General features: G+C 39.7%; 1 protein-coding gene across 1 annotated transcript in view; it reads left to right on the top strand.

The window, feature by feature from the left end:
- The first annotated feature begins 295 nt into the window (after positions 1–295).
- Positions 296–26,190, top strand: part of HSDL2 (hydroxysteroid dehydrogenase like 2) — a 38,964-nt gene continuing 13,069 nt past the window's right edge. The window contains exons 1-6 of the mRNA XM_070430900.1: positions 296–396; positions 14,460–14,623; positions 16,093–16,191; positions 17,080–17,194; positions 19,936–20,039; positions 21,087–21,185. Coding sequence (XP_070287001.1) covers positions 380–396; positions 14,460–14,623; positions 16,093–16,191; positions 17,080–17,194; positions 19,936–20,039; positions 21,087–21,185 — 598 coding nt within the window. The 5' untranslated portion in view covers positions 296–379. The remainder of the gene's footprint in view (positions 397–14,459; positions 14,624–16,092; positions 16,192–17,079; positions 17,195–19,935; positions 20,040–21,086; positions 21,186–26,190) is intronic.

The raw sequence follows: 26,190 nt of genomic DNA, 5'->3' as shown, positions 1-26,190 counted from the left end.
AGGAGTCCATAATGGGCCATGAAAAGGCGTACGCAGCAGGTGACGCGCCCAGCGATCTACGCGCGGGCTGGAGACCGATTGTCACTGTAGAGCCCGCGAGAGGGGCGGGGCATGGTGGTCTCCCACGGCGCTTGCGCAGAGAGCGGGTTTCCAGGGCCAGGTAAGGGAAGTGGTAACGAGCGCCGAGCGCCGGGAGGGCCCACTGCGTGCGCAAGCGCACTCAGCAACGTCCGGCTTCCGGTACCCCGTCCTCGCAGACCTCGGGGCGGGGCCTCGGGGCGGGGTCTGGGGCGGGACTAAATGCGGAGGAAAGGACAGCCTGTCACTACACACTCGCTGCTGTTGCTGTTGCCCCCGATTCCGAACTGCGGCGAAAGTCATGTTACCCAATACCGGGTAAGGGGATGGGGAGCCGCGGGGAAAGACCGGGCCGCGCGGAGTGCGCCTGAGTGGCTGGCCCGAGGGCCCGGCGGCGGCCGCGGTGGTGGGAGGGTTTATGAAGCTGCCCGTCGCGCTCCGGAATGCTGGATCGCGCTGGACCCAGTGTTCCTAGAATTGCGATAACGCTTGAAAAGTAACCCAAAGTTGTGTACTTCAGGGTGGCAGCCATATATAAACTTTTCCCGCAGGTAAAGTGTCCTGAGTGGGTTCCCCGCCGCCCGTAGGGCCGGCCCCATCTTGGCTTGAGCAATAGCTGAAGGCATGAAAGTTTTAGGTGAAAGGTCATTGGCACACTTGTGCGCCCAATGCGTTGTTCTCTTGGGCAGAACGCTCAATTCTGGAATAATAAAATAATGGTATATTTAAAAAGTGATTTTCAAATTAGTAACAAATAAAACTAATCTTATAGATATTTTTGTCCAGGGATTTTTTTTCGCTTTAAAAAGATTTTAATTGTGGTAAAATACACAATAAAATTTGCCATCTTAACCATTTTTAAGTGTGCAGTTCAGTAGTTAGTATATTCAGCCCTAACCGGTTTGGCTCAGTGGATTGATGGTCCCAGCGTGGACTGAAGGATCCAGTTTTCGATTTCATTTAAGGGCTTGTACTTCAGTTGCAAGTTGGGACCCCTGACCTTGTAGGGGCTCGTAGAGGAGGCAACCAATCTGCTTCTTTCTCTCTGTCTCTACTCCCTTCCACTCTCTCTAAAAATCAATGGAAAAATATCTCGGGTGAGGATTAACAACATCATATACAAAAAGTATATTCATAGTGTTGTGCAACCAATCTTTAGAACTTTTTCAACTTAGAAAACTCAATACCCATTTAAACAACTTCCCCCCTTCCCCAGCGTCTGGCAACCCACCATTCTGCTTTGTTTCTATAAAGTATGGGTGTATTGAGCTAAGTAGCATGTCCATTATGTGATTTGCTTGAAACATGCAAACACATGGCCAAAAGATTTAAACAGCTCAAAAGTGAGTTTTTGTCATCCTTAACTAACAATTCTGTTACCCTCTGGTATTTTCCCCAAAATATTCTGTGCATTTATAAATATACTAGAGACCTGGTGCATGGTGGGCGGAGGGGGGGGGGGGTCCCTCAGCCCTGCCCGTGCCCTCTTGCATCCAGGAGCCCTGGGGGGATGTCCCAACTGACAGCTTAGGCCCGCCCCCCGCTCCCCCTCCCGCCTTAATCTGGCAGTTGGACATTCTTAGCACTGCCTTGGAGGCAGGAGAAGCTCCCACCACCACCGCTGTGCTCACCAGCCATCAGTCCAGCTTCTGGCTGGGCAGCTCCTGCTTTGAGCATCTACCCCCCTGGTGGTCAGTGTGCATCATAGTGACCGGCCGTTCCGCCATTCAGTCGATTTGCATATTACCCTTTTATTATATAGGGTAGGATAGGATTTTGTATATTACCTAAACACACACACACCACATTTTTAAAAATTATTAAATTTATTGGGTTGACATTGGTTAATAAGATTATACTAGAGGCCCAGTGCATGAAATTCGTGCACTTGGGGGGGGGGGTCCCTCTGCCCGGTCTGCCACCGCCGCTGCTCTCGCCAGCTTTGAGCCAGGCTTCTGGCTGAGTGGCGCTCCCCCTGTGGGAGTGCACTGACCACCAGTGGGCAGCTCCTGTGTTGAGCGATTGCCCCCTGGTGGTCAGTATGCATCATAGCAACCGGTCACTCCACCATTTGGTCAATTTGCACATTAGCCTTTTATTATATAGGATAAGTTTTAAGTGTACTGTTCTATAATGCATCCTCTGTAGATTGCATTGCATACACAACTTTTAATGGTAGCAAACTCTCTTCTGGGCCTTGCTATTTGTACCTATATGTCTTAGACACACATTTTCAATACATATAACTCTTCTTTTCCTTTTTTTAAAAATATATTTTTACTGATTTTAGAGAGAGGAATGGAGAGGGAGAGAGAGATAGAAACATCAATGATGAGAGAGAATTGTCAATTGGTTGCCTTCTGCAGGCCCCCCACTGGGGATTGAGCCCACACTTTGGGCATGTGCCCTGACTAGGAATCGAACCATGATCTGGTTTATAGGCCGATGCTCAACCACTGAGCAACACCAGCCAGACTCTTCTTTCCTTTTCATGGTTACATAGTATTCTATTGATGTACCACAATATATTTAACTAGATTCATCATTGGATATCAGATCATTTCTAGTTTTTTGTTACACCATCTTTGCTATAATGATTATCCACATATTCACCTCTTTGCACATATTTGAGTATATCCACGTGAGAAGTTCCTGGAAGTAAGGTTGCTGGATCAAAAAATATATGCACTTTAAATTTTGATAGCTAATACTAATAGCCCTCTAAAAAGGTTGCACACCGCTGCAAAAGGATGAATGAGATTTTCTAATCCAACACATTGGCAAATGGCAAAATGCTTGATAATAAAAATGCTTGTTTTGATCATAAAAATCTAGAGAAAAAATGGAACCTCATTATAGTAAAAATTTGGATCATGAGTGAGGATGAGGATCTTTGATATGTTTAAAGCAATAGTCCTCAAAAGAGCACTTTTGACCCCCATAGGACATTTGAAAATATCTAGGAACATACATTTATTTATTTATTTATTTATTTAAGAGAGAGAGGAAGGGAGAGAAAGAAATATTGATCAGCTGCCTCCTGTATGTCCCCCCCTGGGGATTGAGCCTACAACCTGGGCATGTACCTTGATCTGGTTACCTCCAGGTGCAAGGGACAATGCCCAAACAACTGAGCCACACCGGCCAGGACTGGGAACATTTTTGATTGCCAAAATTAAGAGGCTGGAGTCTAATAGTTGGAGTCCAGGAAGCTGGTAAATACCCTATAATGGACAAGGTAGCTCTCTATAACAAAGAATTATCTAGTTCAAAATGCCAGTAGTACAGAAATTGAGAAATTCTGGCTTAAAGCCATCTTTGTATCTTTTTCTTTGCCTGGCTTACACAATAAAGTTTTTGATTGATCTCTGAGAGCTCTATTTTTAAAAAAAATTGTTCTATGTTATGTATCACAAATATTTTTCTCAGTTAACTGTATTTTGACTTTGATTATGTAATTTATCATGTAGAATATGTTTTTATTGTGTCATAGTTATCAGTCTTTTCTTTTAAGGCTTTTGTGTTTTTGTGCAAACCTATAAGGCCATCTTAAACCAAGATTTGTATTTTTATTTTTTTAATCCCCATCCAAGGATATTTTTCCCATTGATCTTTAGAGACAGAGTGGAAGGAAGGGAGGAGGGGGCATAAGAGAGACAGACAGAGAGAGAGAGAGAAATATCTATGTGAGAGAGACACATCAACTGGTTGCCTCTCACACATGCCCCAAAACTGCAACTGAGGTGTGCCCTTGACCAGGAATTGAACCCGAGACCCTTCGGTCCTCACTCAAACCACTAAACAAACCTGCCAGGGCCAAGATTTTTTAAAATTGGGCCCTGGCTAGTGTGGCTCAGTTGGTTGAGTATTGACCCATGCATCAGAGAGGTTGCTGGTTCAATTCTGGTAAGGGCACATGCCCAGGTTGGGGGCTTGATCCCCAGTGGGGCTTATGCAGAAGGCAGGCAATTGATGTTTCTCTCTTATCAATGTTTCTCTCTCTCCTTCTCTCCCTTCTTTCTCTCTCTCTCCCTTCTCTCTTAAATCAATAAAAACATCTTTTAAAAAATTTTTTTCATTGGTAAGTATTCACCTAGTATTTTTGTTTTGGGATTTTCTTTGAATCTCAGATTTTTTCATCTTTTTGAGATGAAATGCTATTTTGCATACTATTTTGGCATAGGAATTGAATTAGGAAACCCACTTCATTCTGGTTTAGTTGATTGGCTTTATAGTTGTCCCAGCACCGTTGACTGACTAGTGATCTTTTCCTTCCTGTTAGAAATCCCACCTCTATCATATATTGAACTAGAGGCCCAGTGCAAGAATTCGTGCACCAGTGGGGTCCCTCGGCCTGGTCTGAGGGATTGGGCCAAAACTGGCTCTACGACATCCCCTGAGGGGTCCCGGATTGTGAGACGGCACAAGCCAGGCCGAGGGACCCCACCGGTGCAAGATCGGGGTCAGGGAGGGACGCGGGAGGTTGGCCAGCTGGGAGGGACTGTGGGAGGGCTCCAGGATATGTCTGGCCCATCTGGCTCAGTCCCAATCGGCCAGACCCCGGCAGCAAGCTAACCTACCAGTCGGAGCATCTGCCCCCTGATGGTCGGTGAACATCATAGCGAGCGGTTGAGTGGCCTTAGCATATCATTAGCATATTACACTTTGATTGGTTGACCTGACAACCGGTCAATTAGCATATTAAGCCTTTATTATATAGGATTCTTGTATGTAGATGGGTTGATTCTTTTTTTTAAAATATATTTTATTGACTTTTTACAGAGAGGAAGGAAGAGGAATAGAGAGTTAGAAACATCGATGAGAGAGAAACATCGACCAGCTGCCTCCTGCACACCCCCTACTGGGGATGTGCCCACAACCAAGGTGCATGCCCTTGACCGGAATCGAACCTGGGACCTTTCAGTCCGCAGGCCGACTCTCTATCCACTGAGCCAAACCGGTTTCGGCTGTTTTGGTTTTTTTAAAGTGATTTTCTTTTTAAAAATAGCCTGGCCGGCGTGGCTCAGTGGTTAGATCTCGACCTATAAACCAGGAGGTCAGGGTTTGATTCCCAGACATAGCACATGCCCGGGTTGTGGGCTCAATCTCCAGTATGAGGTGTGCAGGGAGCAACCAATCAATGCTTCTCTCTCATCATGATGTTTGTATCTCTTTCTCCATCCCCCTTCCTCTCTCAAATCAATAAAAATATGTTTTCAAAACATAATAAAGTAGTTTAAAAATTTATCACCTTTATTCTGATTTTCAGGTACCAGAGAACTTTGGTAAATTGTAGTATAGGTTATCTCTACATTAGTAAGTTTTAGCCAACTATGTACTGAGGAATTTGGGGTCTTTCCTTCCTTCCTTTCTTCTTTTCGTCCTTCTATCTATGTACTGAGGATCCCTCCCTCCTCCCAGTTCTAATGTTTTGGAGATGGAGGAGTTCCTTAGCAGTACAGACCCAGCGTTCAGGTTAAGAGGAGCGGCTGCTTTTGCCTTTCTTTCAGCCATGCCTGAGACTCTGAATGAGGAGAAAGATGTCCTTTATCCTACTGGGAATCAAGCCAGCTAGACTGGAGGCAAAGAAATAAGGCTTTCTGAAGCAATATGGGACATGAAATAGTTATAAAACTTTGAATATGAGTAGATACTGAATAATATAGAGGAATTATTATGAATATTCTTAGTTGTAATTATGACATTGCTATGTAAAAGTTAAAGATGCATATTTACATGTGAAATTTTATGACCTCTGATATGTGCTTTCTGATAATCACTCAAAATGTTGATAATTATTGAATTGTTAAATAAACAAGGGAGCTTATACTATTTTCTATATTTTTGAATATATTTGAAAGTTCCATAATAAAAATATAATAATGGTCCTTGCCGAAACCGGTTTGGCTCAGTGGATAGAGCGTCGGCCTGGGGACTGAAAGGTCCCAGGTTCCATTCCAGTCAAGGGCATGTACCTGGGTTGCGGGCACATCCCCAGTAGGAGATGTGCAGGAGGCAGCTGATCGATGTTTCTCTCTCATCGATGTTTCTAGCTCTCTATCTCTCTCCCTTCCTCTCTGTAAAAAATCAATAAAATATATTTAAAAAAAAAAATAATGGTCCTTAAGTGTCTTTGTACTGATTGTATATTAGTTGCAAGGGAAAGAAATGTAATTATACAGTGGATAAATCTGATAATATCATAATTGGATGATCAAAATTAATATTTCCAGTAAGTACAGATGGACATCATGTGCTTCCAGGTGTGATACACTGTGGACATAATATTTTATATTCTGGCTGGAAATAACCTGAATCTAATCATAAGGACACATCAGTTGAATCCAAAGTAAGAGGCATTCATTTTTAAAAATAAGTGGCATTATATTCTTCAAAAAGTCAATATCATAAAAGACAAGAGAGGTTGCAAAAATGTTCTAGTTTAAAGAAGACTAAAGAGATATGACAACTAAATGCACTATCTGATCTTAAACTAGATTATGTACTGGAGGGCAAAAGTTACTCTAAAGCAGCGGTCGCCAAACAGTGGTCCATGAGGTCCGAAAGGTTGGTGACCGCTGCTCTAAAGGGTATTATTGGTCCGGCCAGCGTGGCTCAGTGGTTGAATGTTGACCTATGAACCAGGAGGTCATGGTTCGATTCCCTGTCAGGGCACATGCCTGGGTTGTGGGTTTGATCCCCAGTAGGGGGCTGCAGGAGGCAGCTGATCGATGATTCTCATCATCATTGATGTTTCTCTCTCCCTCTCTCTTCCTCTTTCTGAAATCAATAAAAATACATATTTTTTAAAAAGGATATTGCATCAATTGACAAAATTAAAATATTGGCAGTATATTAGATAAAAGTAGTTATTGTATCAATGTAATATTTACTGAAGTTGGTAACTCTACAGTGGTTATGTAAAATAACAGGCCATGACATATTCAACTTGCATTTAAGTAGATACATGGAAAGAGAAAGGGAGAGAGAGAATGAGCATAAATGCTAAAGCAGTAGGGCAAAATGTTAACAATATATGAATCTGGGCAAAGGATATATGTGTATTCTTTGTACAGTTCTTATTCTTGCAATTTTTCTTAGAAATTATTTACAAATAAAAAGTTAAAAACAGTAATGCACCTGGAAATAAAGCCAACAGAAGATTTATAATACCTTTCTGTAGAAAATGATACAATTTATTGAAAGATACTAAATAAGTCTTAAATAGTTAGAGAGTGATACCATGTTCATGGATTGGAGCAGTCAGTATAATAAAGATGTCTGTTCCTTCCAAATTTAATTTTAGACTTAGTACAATTTCTATCAAAATGCCAACTGATTTTACTTATGCAGTTAGCTAAGCTGATTCTGAAATATATGTGGAAAAGCTGAAGGTTCAAGTATAGCCAAGAAACTCTTGAGGAAGAACAAATTGGAAGTATTGGCATTATCAGTTATCAGGACTGATAAAGCTATTATAGTTAAGACACTGCAATTTTTGTAGGTCAATGGAACAGAAAAGAACTCCTAGAAAGAGATCTACTTATTTATGGAGACTCCATCTTTATTTTGTTGTTGTTATTAAGTCTCACGTGAGGATTTTTCCATCGACTTTTTTTTTAGAGAGAGTGGAAGGGAGGGGGAGAGAAAGAAACATCTATGTGAGAGAGACACATTGGTTCCTTGTGTCTTACACTTGCCCTGACTAGTGCCCGGATAGAGCCTGCAACCCCAACAGAGGTACGTGCCCTTGACTGGAATCAAACCCAGGACCCTTCAGTCCAAGGGCAGATGCTCTATTCACTGACCCAAACTGGCTAGGGCAGGAGACTCAGGCTTGAACAAGGCTGGCATCAAATATCTGTGGGAAAGATGGCCTTTTCAGACTTTGGCAGTTGGTTATTCATATGGGAAGAAGTATAATTGGATCCCTACCTCAATTCATATACAAAAATTCTGGATAGATTAAAGAGAACAATTAAAAGATAAACCAATGATTTATTATTATTCACAGATCTTTGGGTTGAGTGTTTCTTCTGCTCTCCATACTGGAAGTTGAGATCATTCATATAGTTGCATGTAGCTGGGTCCTTGGCTGAGGCTGAACTGTCCTAAATGGCCTCACCCTGCAGATCCTCTCTCAAATGGTCTCTCATTATTTAGTAATCTGTCCTTGTTCTTTGCAGCATGACATTCGGCTTTGAGAGAGAGAAAGTGGAAGCTGCCAGTCATCTATAGCCTAGGCCAGTGGTCGGCAAACCGCGGCTCGTGAGCCACATGCGGCTCTTTGGCCCCTTGAGTGTGGCTCTTCCACAAAATACCACATGCAGGCGCGCATGTACAGTGCGATTGAAACTTCGTGGCCCATACGCAGAAGTCGGTTTTCGGAAAGGAGATAGACGAAACAAGTATACAAGCTGAGTGTGGATGGGAGAGTTGGAAGGGGTCGACCTCAGCGAACGTACCTCAATCAGATTGAGGACGTTTTTAGCAAAGTCCAGCTTAGGAATACCCTAATTAAGTTAATAACAATGTACCTACCTATATAGTTTCAGTTTACAAAATTTGGCTCTCAAAAGAAATTTCAATCGTTGTACTGTTGATATTTGGCTCTGTTGACTAATGAGTTTGCCGACCACTGGCCTAAGCTTAAAAAGATTATAAGGCTAACCCAGACTCAAGGGAAGGGGGAAAATATGCTCCTTTTGTTGGAAGGAATGCCAAAGGAATTGTAGCCATGTTTAATCTACAACAATGTCCTATAATCTAGCCGTTTCACCAGTAAATACATGTGCCCTAGACAAACTCTTGCACATGTGACTGGAAGAAATGTATAAGAATATTTATAGCAGCATTGTTCATAATACAAAAAAGAAACACCAAGAGAGAAACCAAGATGGCGGCATAGGTAAACACCGGAAATTGCTGCCTCCGACAACAACTTCAAAAATACAACTAAAAGACAGAACGGTCATCATCCAGAACCACAGGAAGGCTGGCTGAGTGGAAATTCTACAACTAGAAGGAAAGAGAAGAGCACACAGACTCAGAGGAGCTGCGGAAGTAAAGTACAGAGGTACGGAGGCTCCGGCGCACGGGGAAAGGGGCAGGCACCTGAGGACGCGGCTATCTTTTTGAATCTGGAGGGAGTCACAAGCTCCCGACTGCTCTGAACTCCGGTTCCGGGAAATCTCTGGGGTCCCAGGGCTCATACGGGGAGAAACTGGACGGTCTGGCAGCAGGCAGAACTCGGAACTTGAGGGTGGCTTTCCCTCAGAGGTGCTAGCAGCAATTACCGGGACACTGAGACGCGTGGCCCCTTAGGGCAGGGCTGAGAATCAGCCATAGCTGCTTGCTCTGCTCTGTTGATTCCGAGACCCCGCCCCATCCAGGCTGCTGCAAAGGCTTTTGCATATGAATGCCCGGGTCCTTTGCAACCTGAAAATTACCTAACAAACTGCAGCTGGGCCAGACAGACCCAGAACTTCCAAGAGAAGGCCCAAGGCCCCACAGCAGCTTGCATTGCTTCACAGCTGGGCCTCATCTGGGCACCCCCAAACCCCCAAAAAAGGAAGGGGAATCTGCATATCTCTTCGTAGCTCCTGCTGGGTAACCTCAGGAAGAGGCTTAATTAGCACCTCCTTAGATCCAAGAGCCAGTGTACCCAGTGGTCAAAGTGGGACCATCCAGATTACAACTCCTCAGATTCATAAGGAACACACTAAGGGGGCAGACTCAGTGAGCACCAAAGCCCCACTGAAGCAAGTCTTGCCCCAGAAGGGTGTCTTCAGCACAGAAGTTCTCCCACTGCAGACACAGCTGATTCTCACAGCCAATTGGCCTGGAGGTCAATTCCTCCCAGTGACACCTAAAACAATCAAGGCATAACTACAACAAGACTGTGCACAAAGCCCACAAGGGGGTGCACCAAGAGTGTCCACCTCAGGTAACTGGGGAGGCTGAGCCACTGGGCTCTGTAGGACACCTAGCACACAAAACCACTCTACCAACACAGGGAAGCAGACAAAATGCGAAGACAAAGAAACAGGTCACAAATGACAGAAATGGAGGACAGCAAACGACTGGATATAGAGTTCAAAACCACGTTTCTAAGATTTTTCAAGAATTTTATGGAAACCGCCGATAAATGTAGTGAGATCCTCAAGAAATCTAGTGAGACCCTCGATGTTGTGATAAAGGACCAACTAGAAATTAAGCATACACTGACTGAAATAAAGAATATTATACAGACTCCCAACAGCAGACCAGAGGATCGCAAGAATCAAGTCAAAGATTTGAAATACGAAGAAGCAAAAAATACCCAACCGGAAAAGCAAAATGAAAAAAGAATCCAAAAATACGAAGATAGTTTAAGGAGCCTCTGGAACAACTTCAAGCGTACCAACATCAGAATTATAGGGGTACCAGAAGAAGAGAGAGGGCAAGATATTGAAAACCTATTTGAAGAAATAATGACAGAAAGCTTCCCCTACCTGGTGAAAGAAATAGGCTTCCAAGTCCAGGAAGCGCAGAGAACCCCAAACAAAAGGAATACAAAGAGGACCACACCAAGATACATCATAATTAAAATGCCAAGAACAAAAGACAAAGAGAGAATCTTAAAAGCAGCAAGAGAAAAAAGTCAGTTACCTACAAGGGAGTACCCATACGACTGTCAGCTGATTTCTCAACAGAAACCATGCAGGCCAGAAGAGAGTGGCAGGAAATATTCAAAGTGATGAATAACAAGAACCTACAACCAAGATTACTTTATCCAGCAAAGCTATCATTCAGAATTGAAGGTCAGATAAAGAGCTTCACAGATAAGCAAAAGCTAAAGGAGTTCATCACCACCAAACCAGCATTATATGAAATGCTGAAAGGTATTCTTTAAGAAGAGGAAGAAGATGCCGAAGCCGGTTTGGCTCAGCGGATAGAGCGTCGGCCTGCGGACTGAAGGGTCCCGGGTTCGATTCCGGTCAAGGGCATGTACCTGGGTTGCGGGCACATCCCCAGTGGGAGATGTGCAGGAGGCAGCTGATCGATGTTTCTCTCTCATCGATGTTTCTAACTATCTCTCTCCCTTCCTCTCTGTAAAAAAATCAATAAAATATATTTAAAAAAAAAAAAAAAAGAAGAAGAGGAAGAAGAAAAAGGAACTCTTACCATTTGCCACAGCATGGATGGAACTAGAGAGCATTATGCTAAGTGAAATAAGCCAGTCAGAGAAGGATAAATACCACATGATCTCACTCATTTGTGGAATATAATGAACATCATAAACTGATGAACAAGGACTGATCCAGAGACGGAGAGGCATTGATTGGACTGTCGGGCCTTGGAGGGAAGGTAGGGGAGGGTGGGGGTAAGGGGGAAAGATCAACCAAAGGACTTACATGCAAGCATATAGGTCTAACCAATGGACACGGACAACGGGGGGGTTGAGGGCATGAGCGGGGGGTGGGTAGGGGGTAACGTGGGTATAAGGACACATATGTAATATCTTAATCAATAAAAAAATATATAAAAAAAAGAAACACCAAAACACCTGGAAATCACCCCCAACATCCATAAACAGTAGAATGAATAAATACTTTATAGTATATTCATATATGGAATATTATATATTCATTTTAAAAATTATTTTGGCCCTAGCTGGTTTGGATTGAGCATCAGCCTGCAGACCAAAGAGTCCCAGGTTTTATTCCAGTAAAGGGCACATACCTTGGTTGCAGGCTCCTCCCTGGCCTGAGCCCTGCTCAGGGCTCGTGCAGGAGGTAACCAATTGATATGTTCTCACATTAATGTTTCTCTCTGTCTTTCCCTCTCTCTTCCACTCTCCCTAAAAATAAATGGAAAAATATCCTCAGCTGAGGATTAACAAAAAACAAACAACAAAAAAATTTTTAAAAAATTGAAAATAGAATTACCATAGGGTCCAGCAATTCCACTTCTGGGTATATATTCAAAGAAAATGAAAACACTAAGTTAAAAAAAGATATATACATCCCTGTGTTTATTGCAGCATTATTTACAGTAGGTAAGGTATGGAAACACCCTAGGTGTCCATCAAAAGATGAATAAAGAAAATACACAATGGAATATTATTCAGCCACAAAAATAATGAAATCTTAACATTTGTGACAGCATGGCTGGGCCTAGGGAGTATGATGCTAAGTGTGCTAAGTGCAGTAACCCAGAGAAAGAAAAATATTGCCTGATTTAATTTATATGTGGAATCCGAGAAACAAACACAACAAAAAAGAAACAGACTTATAGATACATAGAACAAACTGAGGTTGCCAGAGAGGAGGGATATGGAGGCATGGGCGAAAAAGATGAAGGGGAATAAGAAGTACAAACTTGTAAGTAAATCATAGGAATGTAATGTACAGCATAGGAGATGTAGTCAATAATATCATTACTTTATACGATGACAGATGGTTACCAGACTTACCATGGTCATAAGCTATATAAATGTCAAATCATTATGTTGTACACTTGAAACTAATATAATATTGTATGTCAACCGTTCTTTAAAAATATAAAAAATAAAATAGTTGCTACTATTTTAATAGGTGGGGGAGGAAGAAGAAGGATAGAGTTAAGAATAGACAGGCAGTTTCTGGGGGATTAGTAATGTTCTGTTTTTGTTTCTTGGTATTCATTTTATTTTGTTCTTTAAACCATATACTTTGGTTTATATGCTTTTTTTGTATGTTTACTATACTTCACTAAAAATAGTTGCCACCTCTCTGTTTCGTCCTCACTTTTCCACTCGACTTCCTGGTTAACCCTCCTCACACCATCTCTGGTCACTCCTCCAGATCTTGGCAAGAGCCTTATGTTCTTTTGTTAACAAGCCTGCTTATATATTACTCATGTCTCTGGTTACTGTCTCCTTTTCTCTTTGTCATTGTCACTTTTGGTGTCCTCTATTTTTCTTAAAAGTACTTTCTTATTTGCCTTTAGAGAGTAAACAAGAAAGTGGGTTACCCTCCTTGTTTTCTGACTTTATTTTAGATATTTTCTTCTCCCCTAACAACTGAGTAAGTACAATGTTTAAAGTTAAGGGGGATGGATGTAAAAAGTATTCAGGTAACTTTCTTCGGTACATTTGGATTAGAGAATCTTTGGATCAATACCTTGAGCTCTTTGCCAGCCTTCTAGGTTTATATGTTTAACAGCTTTATTGAGATGCAATTCGCATACCACACAATTTACTCACTTAAAGTATACAGTTCATCCCAGCCGGCGTGGCTCAGTGGTTGAGCATTGACCCATCAACCAGGAGGTCACGATTCAATTCCTGGTCAGGGTACATGCCAGGGTTGTTGGCTTGATCCCCACTGTGGGGCGATCCCCAGTGTGGGGCATGCAGGAGGAAGCCAATCAGGGATTCTCTCTCATCATTGCTGTTTCTCTCTCTCCTCTCCCTTCCTCTCTGAAATCAATAAACATATTAAAAAAACACACACAATTCAGCAGTGACTTTTAGTATATTCACCGAGTTGTGTAGCCATCAGCATAATCAATTTTAAAATCTTTTTATCACCCCTAAAAGAAAACCCACACCTCTCAGCTATCAATCCCCAACTCCCCCACCCCCAGATCTAGGCAGCCACTAATTTTTGTGTCTCTGTAGATTTGTCGATTCTGGATATGTCATATAAAGGGAATCACCTAACACGTGGTCCTTCATAACTGGCTTTTTTTCAGTTAGCATAATGTTTTCAAGGTTCTTTCATGTTGCAGCTTGGATCAGTACCTCATTCATTTTTATTGCTGAATATATTCCACTGTATGGATATACCACATTTTATTTATCCATTCATTAGTTGGTGGACATTTACAATGTTTCCATTCTGGCCACTATGAACAAAGATGGGCATCCATTGAACAATTATTTGGTTTCAGGTCATTTCTTTTAAGTGGTATGTAGAAAATATGAAAAATTCCAAAGAATATAAAGAATATAATAAAATTTATTCATAACCCCACCACTCACATACCAGGTATAAGCTTTGTTTATACTTCTATGTGGGAGAAAAATACATATTTATATAGTTTATTAACTCCTTGTTTCTCTTTAAGATTTATTTTTCATTTGAGCAGATTTTGTTTGCCAAATCACTGCAAGACTGGCCAACTGAAGTTGTAATAAATAATTTATAAATCATCGTGCAATGCGAGAACAGTAGAGTTATTAACTAATCAGATGAGAAGGGAGGAAGGTTTAGAGGAAGTTTCACAGAGGAGGAAACATTACAAATATAGATAGATAGATAGATAGATAGATAGATAGATAGATATACGTTCTTTATACTGGTAAGTAAATAAAGCATTGAGGTTTCTAATAAAGTCCATTTGTTCTGTTGTAGGAAGCTGGCAGGATGTACAGTTTTTATCACAGGTGCAAGCCGTGGTATTGGCAAAGCTATTGCATTGAAAGCAGCAAAGGACGGAGCAAACATTGTCATTGCTGCGAAGACCACTCAAGCACACCCCAAACTTCCAGGCACAATCTATACTGCTGCTGAAGAAAGTGAGTGAGTGTGACAATGCCATTTCATGAACTATCCTCACCATGGTTGCAATACATAGATAATTTACTGGAGAGTTTAATTATAGCTCTTTGAAAGCTACCCTAAAAATAAGTTTATCTGTTTAAAGTATTTTGTCACCTTAGAGCAGTGATTGGGAACTGTTTTTCTCCTCCAGCACTTTTGAGTGATATGAGAGACTCCCATTAAAAATTGTGTCTCATGAGGGCAGTGGTTCTTGAATCTGAGTGGAGAATGGGATAGTGGAAATAGAGAATTTGAGAGATGGATGATGTGAACACTTTGAAAAAGCTCTCCATGTTATTTATTTTCTGCACCATTTTCAAGTCATTATTTTAACACTTTTAGTCCACAAATAATTACTGAGTGCTTATATTCAAGGCATTGTGCTAGGCACAGTGCCAGGAGGGAGAGCTTAAAAATTCACCTTCACCTGAGGTCATTGGTTTTGTTAGTTATTTTAATAGCACTGTAGTTATGTAAGGAGAATACGTATCAAATATTGATGAATGAAGTGATGTCTGGGATTTGTTTTAAAATACACCAGCCCTAGCTGGTTTGGCTCAGTGCATGAAGTGTCGGCCTATGGACCCAAAAGATCCCGGGTTCATATCAAGGTCAAGGGCACGTACCTCAGTTGCAGGCTCCTCCCCGGCCTAGGCCCTTGTCAGGGCATGTGTAGAAGGCAACCAATCGATGTTTCTCTGTCTTTCCCTCTCTCTCCCACTCTCCCTAAAAATCAATGGAAAAATATCTTCGGATGGGGATAAAAAAAAAAAAAAAAGTTACCAGTAAAAAACAAAATGAGGTTGGATGTAGATAAATTGTACTGGCTAAACATTAACAATCAGTGAAGATAGGTGATAGATTCATGGTAGTTCATTATCTTGTTCTTTATATTTTTTGAAATTTTTCATAATAGTTTTAAAAAAATCCTCACTCAAGGATATTTACTCCATTGATCCCTAGAGAGAGAGTGGAAGGGAGGGAGAGAAAGAGAAACATTGAGAGAGACACATCGATTGGTAGCCTCCCGCATGAGCCCCAACCAGGGATGGGGATCAAACTCACAGCCGAGGTATGTGCCCTTGGTGCCCTTGAAAGGGAATGGAGCCCACGACCATTTAGTCCTCGGGCTGATGCTCAAACTTTGAGCCAAACTGGCCAGTGCTCATAATAGGTTTTTAAGATTACCTTCCTTTTTTAGCTTTTTAATAGAATTTTAAAATTCCTCTTTGCTTTTTAATGGAACTAGTCTATCTAGTTTGAGGCTGGATATGGGTTAGACAACCTGTCCTACTGTACGAGTATAGTCACTAGTGGTTATAAGACATAGTTATTTATATTGATTTTCTGAAAATAGGGTACTTGTTTCTTTTGACTCCTATCAGAATGAAAGGTTTAATATTTACAAGCTTTAATGCTCTTTTTGTTTCTTTATTCTTCATAGTTGAAGCTGCTGGAGGAAAGGCCTTGCCATGTATTGTTGATGTCAGAGATGAACAACAAATCAGTAATGCAGTGGAGAAAGCAGTTGAGAAATTTGGAGGTAGTGCCATAATTCTGAAATAATTACTGAATATTGATAAAATATAGGTGTAACTATAACTTTAATTAAATTTTTTTTCTGAGTCTTTGGAGTATAACCAAAAATGAGATTTGTTCATATAGAAATGTAGCTCTCAAAACCATCTGATGAGGGTTTTTTTTTATTTGGCAAAAATTATTTTGAATAATATAACACTTTTACCACCCAATATAAGGTTAGGATCTTGACAATAACATACATGTAAACAAAAGTAGTTCCTTAGATCCCATTCTCTTGCCTCTCTTCAATTACTATAACTATATGTTATATATGCAGTGGCTGGGGATGGAAGACTGGATACAAGGTGCAGCAATAGTCATTATTCTAGATTCATTTTATTTTATAAATGAGTTACCAAAACACACTTGATCTTTGATGATTTGCCTGGAATTGAAACTCTGGGTCTTTTCTCTCTTCTCAGTTCCCAAGACCAGAAAGGGCCTTAGAAGGGAGGGAGATCTGTGTGCTTGGAAGGAGGACAGGCTTTGGAAAGATGCTAGAGAAGAGGGAAAATTTTAAAGAAGTTAGTCTTAAGTTCTTAGAGACAAGGAGGGATGACCAGGACGTAAGAGAACAGATAAGAATGGAAGCTTCAAAACACCAAGGACTAAGCCTCCTTGTAGTTTCACATGGAGCTCTGATGATGGTCTGTCTCCATTGTGCTAGTGAAAATCATTTGGGTATTTTGACACAGCTACTTAGTTTTATATTGTTGTATTGATTATTCAATTTATCTAAAAGAAGTATTTGTGAACCAACTTAGATTCAACTACACAGAGTAAATGTTTTTATTTCTTTTTGTTATAAACTTTAAATTACATTAATAGGAAGTTGATTATTTGAAAACAGGAATTGATGTCTTGGTGAATAATGCCAGTGCTATTAGCTTGACCAACACATTGGAAACACCTACGAAGAGGGTGGATTTGATGATGAATGTCAACACCAGAGGCACCTACCTTACGTAAGTTAAAGAATTGTCGGGGAGAGCCCTAGCCGATTTGGCTCAGTGGATAGAGTGTCAGCCTGCGGACTGAAGGGTCCCAAGTTTGATTCGGGTCAAGGGTACATGCCTGGGTTGTGGGCTTGATCCCCAATAGGGGGTGTGCAGAAGGCAGCCAATTAATGATTCTCTCTCATTATTGATGTTTCTATCTCTCTCTCCCTCTCTTTTCCTCTCTGAAATCAATAAAAATATGTTTAAGAAAAAAAGACTTGTCTCAATTTACAAAAATACTTTGTTTAGAGAGAAAAAAAAAAGAATTGTCGGGGAAAATGTTATAATGTTTTCTCAGAAGACTAGTTAGTAAACAGATTTGAAACAGATTGCCAATACAGTTTAAAATCCAGCCAAACAGCCTAAAAGTGCTCCAAGTTAGTAGAGAGTAGTTGAAATAAATTGTTTTATTCAGAGATCCTTTTTTTCCTCCTGTAAATCTAATAAATACTAAAGTATAGCTCATGTATTTTCAAACATTTGTATGAAGAAATACATACAGGGTATCCCCCAAATATACATACACACTTTAACAGCTGTTAGCTCAATTTTGATTATGAAGTATATTTTAATAAACATTGCCTTTACAATTATTCAAAGTGTGTGTATATATTTTATGGGGACACCCTATATATGCATACCAAGTCTTCTAATTAAGCCAGCAATAGTCTCTCCTTCCTTTGAAAACACTTGGGTTTTAGTTATATAAATAACAGGAAGCTCATTATGCATCACTTTATTTATTTACTTATTTTCAAATATATTTTTATTGATTTCAGAGAGGTAGAGAGAGAAAAAAACATCAATGATGCCCAGCTGGCGTGGTTCAGTGATTGAGCGTAGACCTATGAACCGGAGGAGGTCAGAGTTCGATTCCTGGTCAGGGCACATGCCCAGGTTATGGGCTGGATCCCCAGTGTGGGGCATGCATGAGGCAGCCAATTGATGATTCTCTCTCATCATTGATGTTTCTATCTCTCCCTCTCCCTCTCTGAAATCAATAAAAATATATTTTTTTAAAAAACTTACCTACTGTAGAAATGTTTCACAGAAGTGCAGAAATTAAGTTTGTTCATTGTATTGTTCACTAGATACAAAGACACAAAAAGTGTCTGGCTAAAAAGTAAAAAATGGACTATGTTATGAATTCTAAGTACTAAATACACCTCCATGATTTGAAACACAGACAGATCAGTGCTTTACTCATGTTGAATACAAACATGATCATCTACTGTATGGCAAGATTGTGTGGCCAGTGTATTGTTAAGGAAATTGACTCTCTTTGCCACTCAAGAGAGAATTCCCAGATCAGTTTCCAAACAAAGAATGGGTCAAAGGCTTGGCTTTTTTAGTTGACATTATGACTTATGTAAACACAAATGCATGGTTTTCACTGTTCATTCTTTGTGAAATTATGTCTTTAGAAAACCCATTTGGCAAGAACAATTTGGACCCATATCTATTCTGAGGTCATTTTCCAAAAATGAAAATGATGGCCTAAACTACATTCCTTTGAATGTGAAATATGGTCTTATGCCTGGAATAGATTTAGTTTGTTTCCTACTGATGTTTTGAGGTGCAGTTCACTGTTTTAATCACTGTCAGTTCTAATATTGGTTGCTCCTCCCCACCTCACCCCCATAAAAGTGAAGCACCTTTGGAAAGGAATAATATATATAAAAATTCATTAGTGATATTGATTGTAATTGGTTTATAAACTTGAAAAGAACATTGCTGTGGTTCCAAGAATATTGTAATAAGAAAACTAACTTGAAAGAAGAGAGGACAAGTTCAAAGTTCTAGAAGTTATTGAATATGAAATAAAATTAAAAGCTACAAAATTATTGAGCTACAATATTTAACATGTTATAGCTTAATAATGAAAAAACTTTAAATATTGGACCTGTCTCCTGTAAAATAAATTGCCTACCTTTATAAACAGTATTTAAAAAAACCCCAAAACTTAATATTGCTCCCAAAGGCATATTGCATTGCATACTGGTGCAAATTAACTTTGGAAATGTATTGGGAGTTACATTATTAAATTACAATTCCAGCATAGTAGGAATACCACATCTACTAAGATGTAATAAGTCAACCTATATAATAGTAATAATAGCAGTAGTTTATTTCATGTTTAGCATATGAACTGTTTCAAATATCTCATATATCATCTCATTTTAATCCCTTGGTCAATCCTAGATTTTAGCAGGTATTACCAGCATTTACCAATGAGAAAACTGAGAAGTAGAATGCTATGTATTTTCCCCAGGATTACACAAGGAAGGGGCAGAAGGAGGATTTGAACCGAGGTGTGTCTGACTGGAATATCCATGTTCTTTGCACAGTACAAGCTGGGCTGGCTGACGATTACATTAACTGTTACTGAAAAGTGTGTGTGTTGGGGAGGGAGAATTTTAAAGGCTGTAGTTGAGGATAACCTCAGTTGGATTTAAGGCTAATATGCCACGGATTTTATTATTATCATCAAGTAGATTATTTTGTCAGGCCACTAAACAAAGTTTCAAGGTTGAAAAATTAGTTGCTTTTCCCATGTTCATTCTAGAAGAGTAAAAATAAACAAAAGTACTCTATAGATTACTGAACAAATGCAATTTCTCTGCAGAAGTAGATTAAAATAAAACTTGAAAAAGTGGGGTGGTTATTAGAAAACTATTCATTTGGCTTGTGTTTTCTTTCACTTTCAGGTCTAAAGCATGTATTCCTCATTTGAAAAAGAGTAAAATTGCTCATATCCTCAATCTCAGCCCACCACTGAACCTAAATCCACTGTGGTTCAAACAGCACTGTGGTAGGTGGTAGGATGAGGGGATGGTTCGTTTATTTGTTTTGCATTAAATCAGTGCATCTATTATGTAATCACAATTTACATATACTTTCAGCATTACATTTTCTATGCAGAATCAGTAGCATTTTGGAAAGTATATTCTTAAACTTTTGTCTGTAATTATAGAATTTAGGTATAATATGTATTCATTAAAATGCGAAGATCTTAATCATTCAGTTTGGTGAGTTTTGACAAATGTATACACCTGTAAAGCCAACATCCAAATCAAGATATGCATTTCCATGATCCCAGAAGCTCCCTCAAGTCCCAATAAGTGTGTTTTATTGAATGTAACTTATCTATAATAATAGAAGTGTAATATGCTAATTAGACCGGACTAACCTTCCGGACGACCTTCCAGACGAAGCTGTGGAGGCAGGGGCTGAGGCAGAGGCAGTCGCCATGGCAGGCGGGGGCCAAGCCCCTTGCATGAATTTCGTGCATCAGGCCTCTAGTTCTTCAATAATGTTGATTAAAAACTATCCATGAAATACTTTACCTTCCACAGCAAACTAATGATTCAAGGTATGTTAAATAACAAGGTTTATGTGTAAGTACCTCCTTTAAAATAGTTGTATCAGAGACTTAATTCTTATTTCACAAAGCAAACTAGAAGTTCTGTTTTCATTGACAAGGTTAATAAACAAGTTTGTAGCCTTTAGTTGTTATTTTACTAGCAGTAGTTTCCCTTTAAATGATCACTTTCATTCTTTACAAAGAAAAAAAAATAGATTAAGAAACAGTAGTGTAACTTATTCCAATAATATTAAAGGAAATTAAAGTTTATTACTGTGTCTTTTAATAAAATGTTAGGATGGAAATATATAAAGAAGCTCACCCCTGTTCAGATACCTCCATAAAAACTGTTTTTTTAAAGAGTATGTTTTAAAAAGTATGTTTTGTATATATTATATTATTAAAGAATTCTAAAAAATGTATCAGGAAAAAATAGTAATAGAAAGAAATTAATTTATTTCTTAATTAACTATCATTTCTTGTGGTTCCTTTCAGCTTATACCATTGCTAAGTATGGTATGTCTATGTGTGTGCTTGGAATGGCAGAAGAATTTAAAGGTGAAATTGCAGTCAATGCATTATGGCCTAAAACAGGTATGTACTTAAAAAATATTTTTTAATTCTCATTTATTGTTCTTTTAAAAAAATTATTGATTGCCCTAACCAGTTTAGCTCAGTGGATAGAGCGTCGGCCTGTGGACTGAAGGGTCCCAGGTTCATTCCAGTCAAGGGCATGTACCTTGGTTGTGGGCACATCCCCAGTAGGGGGTGTGCAGGAGGCAGCTGATCGATGTTTCTCTCTCATCGATGTTTCTAACTCTCTGTCCTTCTGTAAAAAATCAATAAAATATATTTAAAAAATAAAAAATAATAATAAAATTATTGATTGATTTCAGAGAAATAGAGAAAGGGGGAGAGAGAGCAAAAGAAACATCGATTTGTTGTTCCACTTATTTATGCATTCATTAGTTGCTTCTTGTCTGTACCCTGTCTGTAACCTTGGTATATTGGGACAATGCTTTAGCCAACTGAGATACCCGGTGAGGACTCATTTATTGTTCTTGACACTCTTGAGATGCATCTTGGGTGAGCAGGGTGGGGTAGGAGTGAGTAGACTGTCAAAGGTAACTCAGTCTATCTGTTGGGAAACAAGTTAAACTCTTTATTGTACATATAAGACATTTTCCAGCTTTCACTTGGACTATATGACTGACTCTTAAGCAGATCGCTATACTGGAAACATTGAACATTGGAACACTTGAAGAGTTTCATTAAAGCCAACAGGAAGCCAGCTGTGCTTCCCTAACCTTTTCTCCATCTTCATGTTTGCTACCTTACTAAATTCTGCAGATTCTCATGCTATTGTTTTATCCTCATACATCCCAGCAAATGTTTCTTTAGTTTCTTATATTCTTACTACCTTTGTCTTTTTCCACTATAAAAAGCTGACCTATCTGTTACTTTCACATGAATTCTGAGCTCACAGCGTGCCTAGACTCCCTTGAGGTGACAAGAACCTACATATGGCTGGACTTTGTATGCAGCTTTAGAATTCATGTACGGCATTGTTTTATTTATTTTCATCACTCCACAAGTACCTATTGGACAGTTACCATGGGGTGCACACTGTGTAGGGTACTGGGATACTTTTTTGACCTTTTCACCTAGTAGATGACTAAGTTGGTAGGAATTGACTGTTAAAAGCACATTTAATCTAGTATTTTTATGAAGTAGCCTTACAGGTACTCTTGAACTGAACTGCCACATATGGCAGTGTGAAACATACCAGAATTCTAGCTTAGGAACAGATGAAGGCTTCTTTTCATCTTTGCTTCCCATCTGCTGTGCAGTGGGTGAAGGGATTTCCTCGGCTCCAACCCGTTGGGAGAGGTCTAATGGTATTGAAGCTGAGGAAACAAGGGGCTGTGGGTAGGAATTTATGGAACACAGGGGCCCGTAGCTGATGTAACTTAGGAAAAGAAAGCTTTCGCAGCCAGCTCTCTCGTCGCCATCTTTCTTCTAAGGCAGTGGTTCTCAACCTTCCTAATGCCACGACCCTTTAATACAGTTCCTCATGTTGTGGTGACCCCCAATTTCATTGTTACAAATTGAACATAATTAAAGCACAGTGATTAATCACAAAAACAATATGTAATTATATATGTGTTTTCCGATGGTCTTAGGCGACCCCTGTGAAAGGGTCGTTCAACCCCCAAAGGGGTCACAACCCACAGGTTGAGAACCACTGTTCTAAGGACTCCAAGAATCAATTGTTAAAAATTTCTTTGTTTTGTAATTTGACCAAGACTCCTTTACTTACTAGCCCATTGTGGGATCAGAACCATGTTTTATTGCTTCTTTGTATCTCTTATGTTTCTGTGTCAGACACAGTTCTTTTAAGATTTTCTGGAGAGTAATATTCTTTGAAATGGGGTAAAAGGTGAGAGTGAAAAAAAGTGCTTCTACAACATTTTTCAAACTACATGTCAAGACTCATTGGTGAGTCATGAAATCTATTTAGTGAGGCATAAAATCAATGTAGTGAATTGTGAAATTGATATAGTAAGCAGCAGCCAAAGTTTTTTGTTGTTTTGTTTTATTTCTAATGGAATCAAATAGAAAATATTAGAGAGTACTGCACACAGTAAGGGTCAGTATTATTTCATAAACCTTTGTTTCCTATATAAATGTTATATATGAATAAAATATGTTAGTGTATATGTGTATGTATTTATATTCTTAGTTATGTCAGTAAAAAGTGTTACTTATTGTGGATCACAGTCAAAAACTTTAAAAGTTTACACTTTACTGTGACTCTTTTTCTACTTCCTTTTCTTCTCAACCTCCTCCTCCCACATCAAACATTGCTATTACTAAAGTTAAAAGATAGTGAGATTCAGGCAGTTAGTTAGAAAGGAAGGGCTCCAAGATAACAAAAGTCCTAACATCATATTTTCCCTCTTTTTACTCCTGGTATGTAACTTTCTATTCATTAATCTTCCAAACATTTTTATATTCCAGGCACTGTGCTCTGTACTATTTATTCATTACTCATATAATTTATTAAGTGTCTACTCTATACAAGGCATTAGGAGGTACTAAGATGAATATGATGTAGTCCTTACCTTCAAAAAGTTTTATTATTTATTGTGAAAGATGAAAGATTTTGTTGCCATCGCACTTTGTTCTTCCTTCCATGCCTCCACTCTCCAAATCTTTAGTTTTTTGGGATCCAGGGGTAACAAAGTTAGAAAAGGCCTTGTCTGACTGTAAAAATTTTATATTTTATTTATCCAACATATATTGATTGAGCATCTTTTCTAGTTGCTTAAGATGTATTATAGTACAAAACAGACAAGAATCTGTTGGAATTAGTAAGGAGAATGAGGCAAGTTGTTCCTGGCAGAGGGGACCCGTTCCAGGAGGGAACAAGAAAGGCTGTAGAATGGGAAAATAATGTGTTGGTGGAACTACAAGGAGTTTGATCTGGTGTCTGTGCCATAAGGTGTAGGCTTTTTATTTCCCACAGACCTTGAGCAACTGTAATGCTCAGATTGACTGGAACGTTGAGTGGGTATGAGGTGGTGGGGGAAGGTGGATGAACTAGGTCCCAGGTCTTGATTGCCAAGTTTAGGAGCTTGAATTTTAATCTATATTCAGTAGAGAACCACTTTAGAATTTTAGAAGCAGGAGAAATATAATAAGCAGTGGGAAAACAGGAGCAGTGGACTGATATGGTTGTTGATGAGGTTGAAGAAGTTTAATTTGGCATCTGATTATAGGATGGCTTGTAAGAATGGAGAGAGGAGCCAGGAAAGCTAGCTAGAATACAGCATTATCTATAATTGAGGCAATGAAAATGGATTTTAGAAGGTGTCCAAGGTGCTGGCTACTTCTTAGGTTTTATTTTTTTTTTAAAAAAAGCCCTAGCCAGTTTGGCTCAGTGGATAGAGTGTCAGCCTGGGGACTGACGGGTCCCAGGTTCGATTACGGTCAAGGGCACGAACTTCGGTTGCAAGCTCCCAGCCCTGGTCAGGGGCATGTGGGAGGCAACCAATCAGTGTGTCTCTCTCACATGAGTGTTTCTCTCTGTCTCTCCCTCTCCCTTCCACACTCTCTAAAAATCAATGAAAAAAATATCCTCAGGTGAGGATTTAAAAAATAAAAAAATGATTCCTCATCCTAGACTGTATAGAGTGGCTCTCTTTCTATGTCTGCTAGAAGCTGAATAATCTCCCAACATTACTGCCCTTTACATTTATTATCAATAATCAAAGCAGTGTCCTGGTCCACTCGCTGTTTGTCCTCTCTGGCTCGTTGTGCCTTCTCTACACCAGCTACCTTCTGGGTCTAGATCTTTGACCACACCAAATTCAACACATCCAGAGGAGACCAATGAGCAGGCCCCCAACGAGGTCACCTTTAAAAATACAACTTTTTTCTTTTTATAAAATCCACTTCATAGTTTCTGCTGAAATGAAAGGTGGGAGGAGAGGAGTTATGAGGGCTGCTATTCAAAATGTCTACTGCTTCTTACCTCTTGACTGGTCAGAACAACTGTAGTAGAAGAAGAAGGTTCACCTGGGATAGATTTCATGTGGGTTGGGGTGAGGAGTCTGGGAATGCAGCTACTGATCTTGGTGCTGACCACAGAGAGGAAGATAAAAGTATCACAACAGCTGCAGCCCTCTGTCACCTGGACCACATTGCAGATGGACGTGGGAACTCAGCTAACCAGGGAGGCCAAGGTGACAAGGTGGCAACTCGTTTCTCTGGTGCTAGAAACCAAAACTAGGTGTGTGTTTTTCACAAGGACCTACTTTCCAACTTGTTCTCATGACAGTTTTTACCATATTTCATTGATTCTGAGATGCCCAGGCTTTGACATTTTTACATCTTTGATATCGGAATGCTCTTACAATTGATGATATATCATAGTTTAATTGAGAGGGGTTTTTCTTCTTAGTGGCACACTTTATAAGTCATATCTTTGCTTCATTGAATACACCCAAGAATATATGTATGTGCTTGGTAGGGGCCGGCCGGTGTTAAAGAGGTGAGATAAGCTCTTTCCCCAGAGAAGGAGGACTCAAAGGCAATGCTGATGTTTTAAACCTGATATGTGCTGCATATATTTATGTGAAAGGAAATCTTCCATTGATTTTAAGACTCTTGTTACTGTCTGTTTTGAGCAAGCTGTAACCAGAAGAATCAATCCGAAGCTACTACTTTCCTAGTTATTCCTTAATTAGATTCAAATTGTAGGGTCACCTTTAGGAATCTTGTATCCAAGGTTTATCAGCTTTCATTACAGATATTGCTTATTTTCCTTTCCAAAAATCATCACTGAATTTTATGTGGTGGATCTTATCGTTAACTTGTACTTATTAAGTGCTTATGGTGTGCTTGTCATTGTTTTAGGCATTGGGCATACAGTGATGAAAAATAAAAACAAAGTCGCCATATTCTAGTAGAGAGGAAAGAGAGACAATCAACTTAAGAAAGGAGCTCCATATTTAGAAACAAGAAACTGAGGCCCAAAGATGGTAGTGGCTTGCCAAAAATAGCATAGTTGGCATAAAAATCTCACCTTACAGCT

This window comes from Myotis yumanensis, unplaced genomic scaffold (assembly GCF_028538775.1).
Source record: "Myotis yumanensis isolate MYYU_CA2020_CCGP unplaced genomic scaffold, mMyoYum1.0.hap1 SCAF_12, whole genome shotgun sequence".
Lineage (NCBI taxonomy): Eukaryota > Metazoa > Chordata > Mammalia > Chiroptera > Vespertilionidae > Myotis > Myotis yumanensis.
Note: the sequence above shows the minus strand (reverse complement) of the source record. Positions and strands in the feature narration are given on the sequence as shown.